Raw genomic sequence first — 15,785 nt, forward strand, 5'->3', positions numbered from 1 at the left:
CTCTGCCACGTTTACCTGAAGAATTATCAGGAGTCCAAGAACTGCTGTCTTGACATCCTCCAGAGAAGCGGAATATGATAGCAAATCCCTCTCTTCCAGTTCAGATGGAGATGAGAGAGAATGTGCAGCCACCTGTTTAAAATAAATAAATAAATAAATAAAATAATAAAAAAAAAGAAATATAACACAACACTTTAAATCCACAGCACAACTTTTCTTCTTTTCTTTAATTCTATCTTGGAAGATCAAACAAGACCACAGAAATTCACCCTTGCTGGAAATTCTGCAAGCTCTGTCACATAGCTTGGATGTATGTTCACAGGGTTTTGAAAGCTCTGTGCTCTGTGCCTGCATCTATAAAATCCAGCAATTTTCCAGTACCCTGCTGATCCATGCAAGTCGTAAGATTCATGGGTTAGTCTCCTCAGCCACAATAAGAGGATCTGGCAAAAGCCATCATGATGCTACTGACAGTTGAGCAAACTCTGCCTCACCTTCTCTATGATATCAAGCAAGCTGTTAAAGTGATGTGTGTTGCAGCCTTCAGCAAGGTCTACAAGTAGCTGAGTGGCCAGTTTTCGAACTTGATGGTCTTTATCCTCTGGAATGTGAGCCAGCTGAGAGATCACAACCAAGTTTATCAGCTCTTCCTGCAAGAGAACCAACTTTAGTAAGTCTGTACATTTTGCTGTCAGTTTTTCAGTCATCATATTAAAGAGGCAAACAGAACAAAAACAACACTGGTATCAGGCTTGTTCCTCAACTAACCATTTGGTTCCTTGATCCTTCCTTTTCCCCCACAGTTAAGTATTTCTGTATATCCCTCCTTCCAAACATTTAATACTTTTGTTGAACTTGGATTCAATGTTTCAGCTTTCATCTTTTCTACAGACCATGTCAACAGTCTTATCTGAGCCTGGGCTAAGGAAATTCTGTGGCTTTTTTTTTTTTTTTGACAAGCAGGAATCCAAGGAATCCAAGAAGCACCTCTGCCCCTTCTGTCCTCTGACACACACTGGGTACATTCCGAGGAACTGAAGACATCTCCTCTCTCAAACAGCTTCCATCTTGGATCACAATTAAACTGGAAGCACCAAGACAAGTCAATCTGCCCACGTCAGATTCTGTTCAGACCTCACCTTTTTACAAAGATTTTAAATGAACTCATCATCTCTCACCCTAACCTTCTGTTCTTCCAAAACAAGATGTATATGGAATTAATGACTTTAAAACAAGGAAGTGAATCCATGAACAAGGATGTCTTCAAAACACTTCACAGCAGCTCCCACTGCAAGTCACATAGACTTTTACTCAGCTAAGGGCAATTGAAAGGCAAGCTCTCCTAAAGCAATGTTTGCTGTGTTCAACATTTAAAGCACAGTTCTGTGCATTCTTCAGTGGCAGAGATGACACCATAAAACGCGCCTCGCCAAAGCCTTTAAGATCTCACACATAATCATCAGGAACAGATAAACACATACCTCATAGAACTGTCTGTTAATACTCAGTACAAAGGACAACACATCCAGAACTTTAATACGAACAGCACTACGGCTTTCATTCCTAAAATAGAAAGAGCAAATTCAAGATGAGTGAAATGAAGTTGCTGGTATTTAGGTGAGGGGGGAAGAAGAGAAAACAAAAATAAAACTAAATCAAACTACGAAATTTTTTAAGAGTTAGAACACTAACTGTTAGAGGGCAACTCAGCCTTCAATTAATGTCTCTACGTACAAAATCAGATTCAAGAACAAGTGGAAACTAGAATCCCAATTCAACTTTTTTCCTACAATTCAGCTTTTACTACTGCTGAAAACCTGTAACTGCAGCTTTTCCACTTCCAGTCCAAACTAGGAAGTGTATGTCAGAAGAACAAGTGCTCTGGCAAGGAAATTCAAAATCAAACACATAGCAGAAAGATCAAGCTGTTCCTCAGCAACGTTTCACAAATGAGACAAGTTTTTTATTGGTGCACACTGGTATTTTAGAGCAATAACAATATTTTTAGGCGTGCCAATTCAAAGACAGGTACTACTTTAATATCGGATAACCACATACAGCCTCAAGGCTTAACAGTAAATTCTTGTTTGGTGTCAGAACCATAAAGTGCTGTGCAGTGGAGCACGTAACTGCCTAAGTTAACTGGAATAGCACCATCCAATGGAAATAAAGGAAAGTAGGGAAAAAAAGGAACACAGATAACTCAGTGGTAAGATTTTCTTCTGCTAAACAAAATTCTTTCACATACTATGCCCTGGAACTACCATACTTATTATCGGTCACTCACTAACATTAGACCTTCAGAAAACAAAGTTACTTAACATGGAAAGGTAGCAAGAAACATTTGAAAGTACCTTGTATTCATAGAATTATGATTTCATACCTGAAGAATCTCTCCATTAACATCTGCAGGTTGTGAATCCAACCATCTTTGGCAGGATGAATGGACTGTGCTCTGTACGCTATCAAGTTTAGTACAGAAGATTCCTTTCATGGAAAGATTAAGATTTTTTTTTAGTGTATAAACAAATAAAATACATTCATTTTTTGTCCTCCTTCTAAGAACAAGGTTCATGCAAAAGGTAAGTCCTTGCTGACGTTTTCTAACCACTTGTTATTTCAGGACTTGCAGTTTTAAGCTGTACTGAGTAACAAAACTGTTTCAACTGGCCGTAAAGAAACAAGGTAACAGGGAAAGTCTTACTGGTCTCTGATCAGCACATCTTTCCACCAGCTCAAAAAATCTCTCTTCAGAGCCATGAAATTCATTCTGGTCACAGAGTTCTTCTACTGTAGTCAAAAGATCATGTACAATGGACTTAAGTTCTTGGCTCTCTAAACTCTGAAACAAAAGGCAAAAACATTCCTAAAAGACTCCTACTTTACCAGAAAGTACTAACTTTTAAATATAAACAGAAAACTCAGCTGGTAGCCACAGAATCAAGAATAAGATGAAACTTTCATCTGACTTCAAAGTGCACTAGAGTGTACAAACAGGAGAGGAATTTTCAAAAATATTTATGGCACAGTCTTTTAATTGAAAGCACATCAAGATAGGCTCAACACTTACCTGCAGCTGTTGCAGTAATCGCTCAATGATGTCCAAAAGGATATCCCACGTTACAGCCTGCAGCTCCTTCCCATACTTCTTTATTAGACGTGTTATGGACAGAACTATCTCATAAGATACAACTGCATTGGGACATGTCATGGCCTGGAATACAAAGTGCTTCAGTTAGTTAACAGTTGATAAGTCATGGTCAGAAACCCTCTCAAATTCAAATGAAAGATGCCTTGCTCAGTATGAAGTTAGATTTATTTATTACTGGCCTTCAGGCTAAGTCAATACACACAAACACCAAAACAAAGAACCATTTTATAAAGTGGTTACACCTTCCTGCAAGCAGCTGTAGATCAGATGTCAAATACAGCCCCGTCTTGAAAACAGGCATGTGAGGTTTTAAAGCTACTAACTCCTGCCTGATCCACTTGGACAAGAAAATTTTAATGGAGCTCTGAGGACACCGTCCCTCAAACTTTTGTATCACACACTAGAAAGAGTGAAAGCTTTTGCTTGATTTTTATTTTTTAAGCTAGCAACCACAACACAGATATTTTACAAAAAGAATTCAGAGTTTGCATTTCTGGCCAACAGAGATACACAGATACTCTAGAAGGAGGCCTCAGTTTTAAACCTAAAACTTCTGTTGTTTTATTCTTTCTCTACGCTTCATCCAGCGTACCCAATTGCTACCTTTCAGCCACAAAAAGATTTCTTTGGTGTAGGGGACTACATTTTTGCTCTAAATCTGTGCAAGTCTGGATGTATACCTGGTTAAAAAGTTCCTCCAGCATCCCATCTTACCTTGAGGAATGAAGGCAGCACTGAAGTTGGGGAGTTCTTGAGCGAATTTAGGCGATGAGCACCCCAGAGAGCCATCCCAACGAAGAACACAGCTCCTCTCAGCAGTGCAGCATCCGCCATGTAAGCTCTGTGAACAGATGGAAAGAAAACCTTAGACCATGCTAGGCCATAAGACTCAATAGGAATACAAACTATCATGGCAGTAACTACCAGCTGTTATACATTTGAGACTTACATAGCAATTTATAAACATTAAACGTAATAAACCATTTAGTATGACTTTAGTTTTAAATGAAGGAAAAATAAATTCAGAAAAGCTAAAAAATGAGCATTTCAGCAGCATAACTAGAATCCACTTCTAAACACCACAACTATTTCTCTGAAGTCAGTGATTCTCTGTCTACCTCAATGGGACCTCTACAAAATTGATAGGATTTGTTTAGATAGACCTTCTTTACCTGTCCTCCATGATCCTGCACATGTTGTAGATGGCACTGTGTCCCAAGTGAGTTCCCAGAAGGTTGCGCATAAGCTGCAAATTCAAAGAGGACACTCCGATTGTTAAAATGCTCCTTAGCCTAAATATGCAGTCAGCAGGCCAACCAAAACTGTTTATGGTAAGTGAATGTGTTCCATGCCATTTCCACACAACAGGAAAAGTAGCCCATCACATCAGCTGAGACAGAAGCACAGATAAGTTACATGGAAGTGACAGAATTCACACTAACAGCGTGCTGATCCCTTAATACTTGAAACAGTTATTAATTTATTTAAACTTAACACCTAAGTGAAATTCATGGCAAACATTTGCATGCACATGGCCCTTCATCTATGAGTCCAAAACAGTGAAGTCATTAGAAACAAAGCTACAAGAAAGTTCTGACCTTCCAGCATGGCTCGCAGAGCTCCTTTACATTGATGGTACGGCACAAAGTGATGATAAATACTGGCAGATTCTCTGATGGCAGACAATTATAGCAAACAACAGCATCTAGGACTTGCAAGGAAATCTTTGGAAAAGAGAAAGATAAAGTGGTTATACACTTCTCTAGGATCAAAATGGGTCAAAACTTAAAGCTGACAGATCCAGGAAATCTTCTGGAAGTCAAAGGGATAGAGATATGTTTTTTTTTGTCTTTTTTTTTTTTTTTCCACTCAGTGCAGTATGGAAAGACATAAAAAGCACTGTTGACAAACTGAATTGCTTATCAAATTTATGCATGCTCTATTTCTTTTAGAATAAAATTAATATTTGTATAAGAGAGATGATGGCTTACAAACACTTTATAACGTTGTATTAACTCTCTTCTAAGATAAGAATAAACTGGGATGAGAGTCTGATGATCTGATTTTGTTTGTAGCAGATACAGTTTCAAAGATTTTCAAAGAACTCTCAAAGTACTCAGAGAGTCAAATTACTGACCTCTATGTCCACAGATGATGAAGTCTGAATGCACAAGATGCATATCTTGCTGTTAGGAAAGAACATTTAATTATAATTGTTTGCTTAATTTGATTTTAGGCAAATTACAAAGACAAAACAGACAAGTAAACTGGCGTGTTATTTTACTTATCATTCCCCCCCTTTGGCTTTGTTGATAACATTCCTAGGAACAGTACAACCTTCTATAAACAGGTTACAGATGCACTTAAACGACCTCTCAGTTTGCCAATGTTAACAAAATAGCAGAGACCCCTTGTGAGACTAAGCAATGCAGTCAGGTTAATCACATGAAATGGGGAAAACACATGCAACACTTTAAACTAAAATGAATCTGAACATTGCAAGAAAATCAAGTATCTGTCAGAAGTGACAGGTATGACCTGGAATGAAAGAGATCCAGATCAGATGAAAAAGATTCCACTTAATCTGCATATTGATCTGCGACTTTGCCCCATAAAAAGCCAAGAATAAGCATTTAGGGGTTAAAAAACTTACTGGACCATGTCAGCTACATAGTCTTCCAGATAACAGCTGTTGAATTTCACCAGGTTTACTAAAACCAGAAGGAACTCAGAAGACAAACCAACATCCATCCACTGTAGTACAAAGTCAGCTAAAGGAAGAAAACAAATCATTACACTATGCTTTTTACCCAGAAGTGTTATCACTACCTGTTTCTGTTATCACTGAATACCTGCTCCTTGGCTTATTCCCAGAAAATTTAAGAGAGGTAAAGACAATACTCACCCAACTCTTCTTCCAAATAAGTGATGTAACGCCCATTCTCTGTTAGAGCCTTGAACACTTCAAGCCGTTCATGCAAGTCTTCATTGGAGGGATAGTCCTTAATAACTTTAAAAAAATGTGCTCTGAGAATTCCTAATCTCTCACCCTTGGGGGGGAAAAAAAAAAAAAGTGGGAGAGAGAAACGACAGTGTCAGTAAAAAAAATAAATAAATAAAGACCTGGACCTGATCAAGGTCTGTAGCAGTAAGCTTGATTGATGCTTGAAATGATTTTATTTTCCTACAGGCTACAAAAGTCTTGAAAATACTTTCATCTCTACTGGCTACTGACAATAGCTCAGGACTTCTCAATCTGTTCTAACATTTATTTATCAGAATTCAGGGCCTGGAAGCATTTTGTCCAGCAATACAGACAGCATCCAATGCACAAGTAAACCAAAGAAACTGCAACAGACTGCACTGTCAGAAGAGCATTTAAAAACAGGAACAAAACAGAATTGATACCTATTTTTTTCCCAGGCATCTACCCTTATTTTTTCAGGATACTGAAAAGTAGGACTTTGGTCTGGTACAGTCTTGTGTTTGAATAGCACACTGTGAAATCCGAAGAATTCACAGCATGCTTAACTTGGCCAGGCTAGAAACGCATTTCATACAGAACTTCTTGCACACTTGACATGCTGAAACATCAGAAATGGCTGCAGACTAGGACTGATATTTCTGGACAAAGAGTGTAAAACTGTGTTTTATTATTCCTGAACTTAACCCAAAGTATTCTTTAAAAAGAAAAAAAAAAAAAAGCCAAGCAGATTTAAGTTAAAAGGCTGCCTCTTCCCATTTACTCAGCACAACCAGAAAAAAAAAAAAAAAGAAACATGGAAAGTCAGAGGAAAAAGTTGCCCGATATTTTTCACGTCATACTCTGCATGAACCCCAGTTCAAGTACAGTGTTTTTTCTAGACTTTGCTTTCACCTGTCCTTGAACGATTGACTTCAGCAGATGAAGAACAGCGTGTCTGGCTTCAGCTGGGCGCTCTGGCTGGAGCATATCGGCTACCACTTTCCATATAGCTTCCACCGCATGCTGAAAACAAACGCAAGAGGCAGTAGTAGGACAGGTAAGCTTCTTCTGGGATCTTCACCCAGTAGAGGCTAGTCATTAATTACAGCACGTTAATGGACAAGACCTCCAGGGATCTCATGGCTGGAGTTCCCTTTTCTGAGGGAAACTCTCACCTTGCCAGTCATAAGCTCAGGTGAAGCATGTGTGATACCAAATCCTGGCCTGTACAACCCACACCCCAGTACCTGGAGTTCTTCTTTCACACATTTGTGCAGAAACCTTCACTTAAACATGAGTTTAAAACCAATTTGAAGTTGCTTATTAACAAGACAGCAAGCAAGCACCTCCCCTGCAGGATTAACATCATCTCCAGCAAACTGTCCTGATCAAGCCTGTGTACAGGCAGCGTTCTCCTTCCATTTAGTTCAAGAAGCCCGTCAGCTACATGCTCTCTGCTCTGCAGCTGCTAGGCTGGACCAGACTAATGTCCTTGGCGTGTGGGCCACCCCTTCACAGGTTTGGACAGCACAAAACGTTGTTTCTGGGATTACCAATTTGAATTAAACTACAGGAATCTCTTATGATAGGCCAAGAGCTGTTGTTTAATTTTTCAACCTTCAAACATTCACCGCACACTTTGAAACCTACCTCTTCGATTTTTTTGGTTTTTGCCACTTCACAGATTTGGCTGATCGCTCGTATCCTATTACTTAATCCACATTCTATGCTCAGTTCCTGGAAAGAGATGGAGAAATAAGCTAAAAGCGCATCTTATTAGAAACACTTATCCATTTCCCAAGGGGGATCACGAGATGTTTGAAAAAGGAGTTTTCAAACACATTTGCCCAAAATGATCTAACTATTAGTCATTATTACTGGAGCTTTTCAGGAATTTCTCCAGAAACTTTTTTTCCATGAGCAAACAACGATTTGTCAGAATGAGAACTGCCACAGAACTTGAGCCAAGCAGCTTTTCACTAAAGGTCAAAACATCTCATTTTCTTTAGAAAAGTTAATAACTCGCCAACTGCAGCACTCATCCATCCATACAGAGGAGGCAGGCAGGTAAAGCAGGGATATAAGTCTGGCTCTCCAGCTTCCAGCAACACAGCTGCTCCAGCACAGGCAGTGAGGGATTCTGGTCTCTTTCTCTCTTGTATGTGTCTTCCTCCCTGTGTGGCAACTGTTCTGTTTACAGACTTGCTGGACCAATTACTGGAATCTTTTTTTTTCCCACAAACCCATGACATCTTCATAAAACAGAAAGTTTCCAGCTTGCACTAACTGCCACTACATAAATTTAACCAAGCTCAGACCGTGCATGCCAAGCAACACATTTTGAGAAAACACCCTGCAACCTGACAGAACAGGGGATAACATCACGTCGTAAAACACCCCTAAACTACTCAAACACCGAATAATTAACATGCTGCACCTTCAAAGCTCACAAGTTCTACATCCATTTCACTGGAGTGAACTGAGAGAGAAGGTAAAAAGGCGAGATCACAGGGGGAACAAATGGCAAAAAAGAAAGGAGAAGGAGCAAGCCCTCCTGTGAGGGCCTTCCCAGGTGATCCAGACCACACCACCACGACCACAGCCACCTCTCCCACCTTGAGTATTTCAGCAGTGATGATAAACTCCGTTTGCTTGCCCTCCGACGACTTTGAACTTCCCCGGGACGTCCCCAGCCCCAGGAGATTCTTGAACTTCTCCTTCAGCCCGGAATCCTTGCTCTGAGGCTTTGCCATCGCCGCGCCGAGCCCCTGCACACAGATCGGTTGCTGTTAGTGGGGGGGGGGGGGGGGAGGCCCAGGCAAGGACCTTCAGCCCCCAGCCCAGCGCTGCCGCCCCCAGAACGTGGCTTTTACCCTCAGCCCCGCTCCCTCGGCCCTTTTAGAGGAGGCAGGAGCCGAACACGGAGGGCGAAGCAGCGAGGAGCCCGCCTGAGGCCCCCCCGCCTCAGCCCCGCTCCCCCCATCCCACCCCGGGGGCACGGCGCAGGCCCCGGCCCCCCCCCCGTGCCACAACCCCGGGGCTCAGCAGAGCCCCCCCAGCCCCTCCCCGGTCCCCCCCGGTCCCCTCCGGTCCCCCCTGGGCCCCTCCGGTCCTCCCCGGTCCCCTCAGACCTCCCCCCCCCCCACCACCGGCCGCCACCGCCGCTCACCCTCCGCTAGGCCCGGCCCCGGTGCTTCTCCCCCCCCTACCCCCCCCCCGCCTCCCGGAAGCCTTCCCCGCCGCTTCCGTCGCCGTCCCGGCGCGGGGGGGCCTGGGGCCGGTAGTCCTGGGGCCATGTGTGCGGCGGGGCCCGCGGCCCGGCGGCTCGGTAGGGCCGGGACCGGGCCCGGAGGTACGGGGAGGGGAGGCCGAGGCCTTCCCGGGGTAGGCCCCGGCCTTGCTGAGGGGGCTCGGGCGGCCCTGACGGTGGCGGGGGGGGAGGCTGCGGCCCGGGGGGGGGCTCCAGGGCCTGGCCCGGTCCTGCCCTGCTCGGTCCCGGCCCGGTCCTGCCCGGCCCCGAGGGCCTGGACGCGGAGCCCCGCTGGGCACCGGCCTCCCCCCAGCCCCAGGCCCCTCGCCCCGGTGGCCCTGGCGGTGTCCCGGGGGCTCCCAGGGCCGGTGGTGAAAGCTCTCTGGTGGCTAACGGTGGCCCCCGGGCTCACGCCTCTCTCCTGCCTCCCTCAGCGAGCCGGGCCCCGAGCGCTGGCAGCGCCCCGAAGCGCAGCAGGAGGGGGAAGAGCAGCGCCATCGCCTACGAACCCGAGCCCCCGGGGCCCAAATGGGAGCCCGAGAACTGGAGGCAGCAGCTGGAGCGCATCCGGGAGATGAGGAGGGCCAGGGATGCTCCCGTGGATGAGATGGGAGTGGAGAAGTGCTATGACAGCAGCGCTCCTCCGCAGGTAACGGCGTCCTGCGGCCCCGCTCTGCCCCACGGGCAGCTGGAAGCACAGAGCAGGAGAATAAATGCAGGGCACGTCTGGATTCTGGGCTGGAATGGGCCCACCAGGGGTTACTGCACATGTATGAGAGAAGTGGTTTGTCCTGCTGGCGGAGGAGAGTTGGCTGCTCCCTCTCCTGCTCCAGGCTCGGGGGCTCCAGGTGGTCCCTGTGTCGTGGTGCTGGGCGCTGTCAGTTCTCTGCTCACATTCAGCCCGTGCTGGGCATTAGCAGCAAGCAAACACATCTGTGAAGTGCCCTTTTCCTCAGCTTAAACTGTCAGCAGAGTTACCAGGCTGAACCAAGAGCAGGCAAAAATGAGACAGTTTTGGAGTAGAAATCCTGAAAATGCATTACAGCTGTCCTCCGTGGCAGGCTGCAGGGCATGAAGGCATGTTCCTTTTTTCTTAAAAATCTCTGTAGGAGCCCAAGGAAAATATCCAGCAAGATGGCCCTAATACAGAGGAAAAACAGCACAGGGAGAAGGTGAGGGAAGCTGAGAAAAAACTTTCCAGGCTGCTTTTGTGCTCTTCAGAGCAGCACAGAAGCATAGATTGTCTTCCTTCTCTCTCACAGTCATTCTTAAAGGACGGGGTCTTGAAAGGCAGGGTCGTGCTGGAACGGCAGCGTGCTCCTCAAGCCTGGGAACACAATCAAAGGCCCCAGATGGCACCTCCTGCTGAGGGCAGCATTTGCATTGGTACAAAAAACAGAGCGAGGCAAGGACGTGGCACAGCACAGGCCTGTAGGGCTAAGGGACACGGGGATCCCACGGGCAGGCTCGGCGGGGTTGTGCAGGTACAGCTGCAGCGCAGGGAGCACGTCCCTCCTGGCCGGTGTTGAGCCTGGGATCCTGCCTGACAAGGAAATAAAGTTTTTACCCCAGGGGAGCAGGGTTGTTGCTTCCAACATAAAGTGGATGTTGTAACTCTCAGTGCAGCACCAACAGGCTTCACACAACTTCTGATGTCGTTAGAGGAACGTCTGGGTTTTGTGCTCCATTTCCCGGTCTCTGACACCCAAAATTTTTAATTGGGTTTCCCAAGGAGCTCATTGGAGCAAGATACTCAGTTCCTACTGATGCCTAGCGGAAAAAGAACAGGATTTTCAAAAACTACTCTATACCACAAGTTATACATATTAAAAATAAAAATAAATAATAAATGGATATCTGTATTTCTATGACCTGTGGGGTCTCCTGAGAATCCCATTATCAGGAAACACTCTGGCCCTTTGTGGCCAACCACTGGTGTCCTTGGATGTGAGATCCCAGCACACAGTAGCTGTTCTCTGCCCTTCTGTGCATGCTGGCTGCTTAGATTGAAGGTGTTTTTTTGTCCCCTTTGTTTTGTGGTAGCAGTGAAAGGTTACAGGCGATTTCTGTTTCAGCCTTCTGTTCTGTTATGGATGGATATGGCTGAAACAGCGCACTGGAATAAAGATGGTGCTGGGTGGGAGAACCCCGCCCCGGAGAGCAGAATCCTCTCTGAGCCTTTTGGTGTCTCCCTGTTCCTTCCCCCAGGTCATGCGCTACCAAGTCCTGCTGTCGCTGATGCTCTCCAGCCAGACCAAGGACCAGGTGACGTCTGCTGCCATGCTGCGCCTCAGGCAGCGCGGCCTCACGGTTGACAGCATTCTGCAGATGGATGATGTGACGCTTGGGCAGATCATTTATCCTGTAGGCTTCTGGAGGGTGAGTGCAGGACCGCAACAGCACCCGACAGGCTTGTGGAGGAACTTCTTCCACCATCCTCAGCTCCCATGTAGCTGACAGAAACGGCTCAGAAGCCGTGGAGAGGAACATGGGGTGGGTGGCTTGGCCCTCGCAGGCTGTATCTCGTGGCTGTGCTGAAAGCAGGTGCTGAAGGCAGGAGGTGGGTGTGAAGCAGCCCTGCCCCTGAGACTTACCCCAGCCTGTGTTCAGCCTCTATTCCATGCCCCGCGGTGATCTTTTCCCTGGAGTCGAGTTACACAGGCTGTATTTTATGCTGGTTTTGGCAATTTGTATTCACAGCAAGCTTGTTTGCTGCAGTGCCTGCAGAGTGCAGAGGAGGCTCGAGCTAATCAGCTTTCAGCGTTTTCAAGGAGAACTCAAAGACCTCTGCCACCCCTCTGCAAACTCCGGCGCCTGGCCTCACACATAACGCACACTGAGGAATGGTTTTATTTTTTTCCTGAGCTGTTTGTCTCTTTTCTCTGCATTGGAGGGCAACTTGTCTTTTCTGCCTTTCCCCTTGGTTTTCCAGAACAAGGTGAAGTACATAAAGCAGACGACGGCCATCCTGAAGCAGAAGTATGGGGGCGACATACCAAGCACTGTGGAGGAGCTGGTGAAGCTGCCAGGAGTGGGGCCCAAAATGGCCCACTTGGCCATGAACATTGCCTGGAACAGTGTGTCTGGGATAGGTAGGTTGGACTGTATTTTCCACATTCCTCTCCTCCTAAATCCTGCCCAATCCATTCTTGGGTAGAGGGGATGCATTGCAAGCTGCCTGCCCGAGGAGCCTAACACTATTGCTTTGATTTAGTCATCTGCACACTATATCTTGTATTTGGGTGGGTGCAGCTACTCACAGTGGATGTGTTGCTAGGATTTAATGAACTGTTTTGCCCAAATTTTGAAGGAAAAATCCCCTAGTTCCCAAGTTCCACTCCCTCCACTCAGATGCTGATAAGCAGAGCAGCTATTGCTTAATTGGGTAGGCATCCCAAAAGATGTACTAGGAGAATAACGCTTTGAAATCTCCTTGGAGTCAACTGAAAGGGCGTTGAGGATAAGTTTGTGATTTGCAGATAGCTCTAGGATAGTCTGAGGTTGGTTTATTGTTGGTTTTGTTTTTTTACCAAGGTTGTTTCTGTTTAAACAAATCTTGGTTAGGATTTTTGTGTTTGGCAAGCCTTTAAGAGGGCAGAAGCAAGGCTCAGTCTGCAGTGCCAGTTGGCTGAAATCAGTGATTCACAGTGAGTTGGAAAAAGAAACGGTCTGAGGCAACCTGCAGGTACTGAATTTCTGATGTTTTCATTCTTGCAGCTGGGCCCCTTCAGGAATGGGGCCGGGGCTGCACTGCGCAGCCGGCAGATGGAGCTGGGAGATCAGCGCAGCCCAGGGACCCTGGGGACAGATTAATATTCCAAGAGTATTTGCAGTTTAATGGAGGGCCCTGGGAAGGCCAGTAACGGTGCCACCTGATGATTGCAGGCCACTAAAGCCAGCACACAACCCCAGGGCAGTGCAGGCAGCAGCTGACCCCTGCAGCCCCACTGGTGCCTGCCAGCTGTGCAAAATGTGGCTCCTCTGCAAGTCAGCAGTGTTTGGGGGCTGTTTTCTCCCTGCTGTGGGGGAGGGAGGTCCAGTGGGAGCCAAACTAGCCAACTGTTTTCCAAATAATTGTGTGTTCAGTTTTGATTTAGGAGGCAAGACTTAGTCTTCCTGTTTACAGCAGTTTCCTGGGTTTTGCCCAATTAGCCATAGAGACAGGTTTATCGCTGCTGATCTAACAATAATATACTTTGCATTCTGAGCTTTTTAGCTCAAAGCACTTTCTAAACATTTGTTTAAACCTCACAAACCCTCTTGTGTTAGTAGGCATTATGAAATGTGTTTTCCATCTGGGTAAACTAAGGGGCAGAGATTGCAACTTGCGTAACATCAGCTGAAACACCCAGAGGAAGAGAACCCGGGACAGGCTGCCCTGTGCCTGCTAGATCAGAGTGCGGAAACCTTTGTAGGAAGGCTCTGTGAGATTGTGTCAGCGTGTAGCTAGCTGCGTGGTATGAGATATCCACCCTGCCTGCTGCTGGCTCTGCGCCTAGGAAGAAACCAGCCTGTTTGTTCTGCGGGCGAGCCTCCCCTTCTGTTTCACCTGCCGTGTTGCTGCAGGGCCACGGAGGAAACCTGCTGCAGGGTGCTGAACCTGCTTTGCTGTGACAAACAGCCCTGGCTGCGCTCCTTCCATTCAGGCGTGTCTGCCCCCCACCTAAACTCTGGGCTCTCCCTTCCTAGCTGTGGACACCCACGTGCACAGGATCACAAACAGGCTGAAGTGGGTGAAGAAGGAGACCAGATACCCTGAGGAAACTCGGGTGGCGCTGGAGGACTGGCTGCCCAGGTGAGGTCTGAGCCCCCAGCCTCATTCCTCGATACCATGCTCCTACTTGGAGGATCCACAGCTGCACACAGTCCTGCCGATGGCATTTTCAGTGCCTCCTTTTTATGGCAGGACTTGTCTGCAGGTGTCTCTCCTCTCCCACAGGGCTGCTGTGGCAGTATCTCAGCTGCCGGGTGGGTTCCCCACTATCAGATGTGTGTGTCAGTCACTACTAGTCCAGGAAGGTACCTGCAGACCTTGGTGCCATGCTCTTTTGCCTAAACAAATGCATTATGACCCAAGCCAGATACCTTCTGCACGGGACCTTGCTGAGTCTAACGGCCACAGCAGTGGCAGGCCACAGTTGGATTTTGGCCTTCACTGAGGTTTAATCTTCAGTATCAAATGCCAGCTGACAGGTAGGGCTCCCCAGTCTGTCATGTCTCCACATCTGGCATTCACACAAGAGAACGCCCACACGTGCTTTGTGTGGCTTTCCTCTGCCTCTCCTCCCTCCCTGCCACATTCAGAGTGCTCAGGAACAGCTAGGAGGGCTGTTTCTAGCAAGAGGCAGCTTGGGCAGCCAAAAGGAACAAAAGCAATGCACGAAAGTTGTCCATTTGAAAGCATGATCTGTTCTTTAACCCTTCTGAGCAGTTGTATCGGAAAGCTCATGGTCTCCTCTCACTACAGGGATCTCTGGAGGGAGATAAACTGGCTCCTGGTGGGTTTTGGCCAGCAGACCTGCCTGCCCGTGAATCCTCGCTGCAAAGAATGCCTCAATCAAGATATTTGCCCAGCTGCTAAGAGACGCTGAGGGAACATCCTGGCTTCTTAGAGCAACAGAGCTGCTTTGGCCCAGAGCTGAGCCCTAGGACTGCTGTGCTTTGCACAGGGCTGACTGTGTGACTGCAGGGAAATGGGAGACTGCTGCCGCCAGCTAAGCATCTCTGGAGAGGGAGAAGCTTGCTGGCAGTGGCTGAGCTCTCAAGAGGAAAAAGGGTCTTTCAAAGTGCAGCAGTCCTGCTGCGTCAGTGCTGCCGGCTCCAGCCCCCGGGTGAATGCCTGAGCGTGTCCCGGCCGAGCAGCAGGCTGTGCACTGTCAGGAACAGCTGGAGAAGAGTGCTTCGTGCTGCAGGATCTGCTGCTGCTTGTAAATACACATTTAATAAAGGTGGCGGGTTGTTTTCTAACGCGTGTGAGGTTTGCTGGCATCTCTGCAACACTGGGCAGGGGGAGGAGAGCTCCGATGGCCTCACCGCAGCGTGAGCCCATAGCAACCAGCCCTGCCAGGGCTTGCAGCCTGCCAAGGCGCCTGCCTGGTGCTGGCAGCAAGAACCATGGGCTGTAAGGTCCAGCTAAAAGCTTCACAACCCAGGGCCAGAGGCAGCCATTGCTTGGACAAGTGACCTTTGAGTCCTGCTGGCACAGGAGCCTAGGGGACACAGCGCACAGGGAGCAGGTGACAATCCAGCTTCACGCTCTTAATTGTCAGATGTGTGCTGGCACAGCTTACATAGCCACAGGATCCAGGTTAGTGTGCGCCTCAGAAGCTGACAGGGGGGCCACCACCCACGTGTGCGTTTTGTTCTTCAAAGAAAGGGCAGTGCTGACTTCATTGTAGAGCTTCAAAGGAATAATTTCA

General features: G+C 47.1%; 2 protein-coding genes across 11 annotated transcripts in view; one reads left to right on the forward strand and one right to left on the reverse strand.

Annotated features, from left to right (window-relative positions):
* The window catches only part of TSC2 (TSC complex subunit 2), a 33,211-nt gene extending 23,808 nt beyond the window's left edge, over window positions 1-9,403 (reverse strand). For all 9 annotated transcript variants that reach the window (XR_014698362.1, XM_084537362.1, XM_084537361.1 and 6 more), the window contains exons 1-16: window positions 9,286-9,403; window positions 8,732-8,884; window positions 7,767-7,853; window positions 7,029-7,139; window positions 6,057-6,201; window positions 5,805-5,922; window positions 5,289-5,337; window positions 4,750-4,875; window positions 4,324-4,397; window positions 3,866-3,992; window positions 3,071-3,214; window positions 2,705-2,842; window positions 2,384-2,487; window positions 1,482-1,563; window positions 495-650; window positions 16-132 (exon numbers count right to left, since the gene is read on the reverse strand). Coding sequence is in view for 8 of the 9 variants with exons in the window: in XM_084537362.1 (XP_084393488.1) it covers window positions 16-132; window positions 495-650; window positions 1,482-1,563; window positions 2,384-2,487; window positions 2,705-2,842; window positions 3,071-3,214; window positions 3,866-3,992; window positions 4,324-4,397; window positions 4,750-4,875; window positions 5,289-5,337; window positions 5,805-5,922; window positions 6,057-6,201; window positions 7,029-7,139; window positions 7,767-7,853; window positions 8,732-8,869 (1,716 nt within the window). In the remaining variant the exon portion in view is untranslated. The remainder of the gene's footprint in view (window positions 1-15; window positions 133-494; window positions 651-1,481; window positions 1,564-2,383; window positions 2,488-2,704; window positions 2,843-3,070; window positions 3,215-3,865; window positions 3,993-4,323; window positions 4,398-4,749; window positions 4,876-5,288; window positions 5,338-5,804; window positions 5,923-6,056; window positions 6,202-7,028; window positions 7,140-7,766; window positions 7,854-8,731; window positions 8,885-9,285) is intronic.
* Window positions 9,329-15,333, forward strand: NTHL1 (nth like DNA glycosylase 1). 2 transcript variants are annotated; one of them, XM_084537373.1, is made up of 6 exons: window positions 9,329-9,468; window positions 9,801-10,015; window positions 11,575-11,745; window positions 12,299-12,458; window positions 14,056-14,161; window positions 14,834-15,333. In XM_084537373.1, exons 1-6 carry the CDS (start codon window positions 9,411-9,413, stop codon window positions 14,955-14,957), a joined length of 834 nt encoding a protein of 277 aa, XP_084393499.1. In that variant the 5' UTR covers window positions 9,329-9,410; the 3' UTR covers window positions 14,958-15,333. The 2 variants fall into 2 exon arrangements, with proteins under 2 accessions (XP_084393499.1, XP_084393500.1); XM_084537374.1 differs by having other exon boundaries at window positions 9,388-9,444.
* Window positions 15,334-15,785: the final 452 nt, after the last annotated feature.

This window comes from Aythya ferina (genome assembly GCF_964211825.1).
Source record: "Aythya ferina genome assembly, chromosome: 15".
Classification (NCBI taxonomy): domain Eukaryota; kingdom Metazoa; phylum Chordata; class Aves; order Anseriformes; family Anatidae; genus Aythya; species Aythya ferina.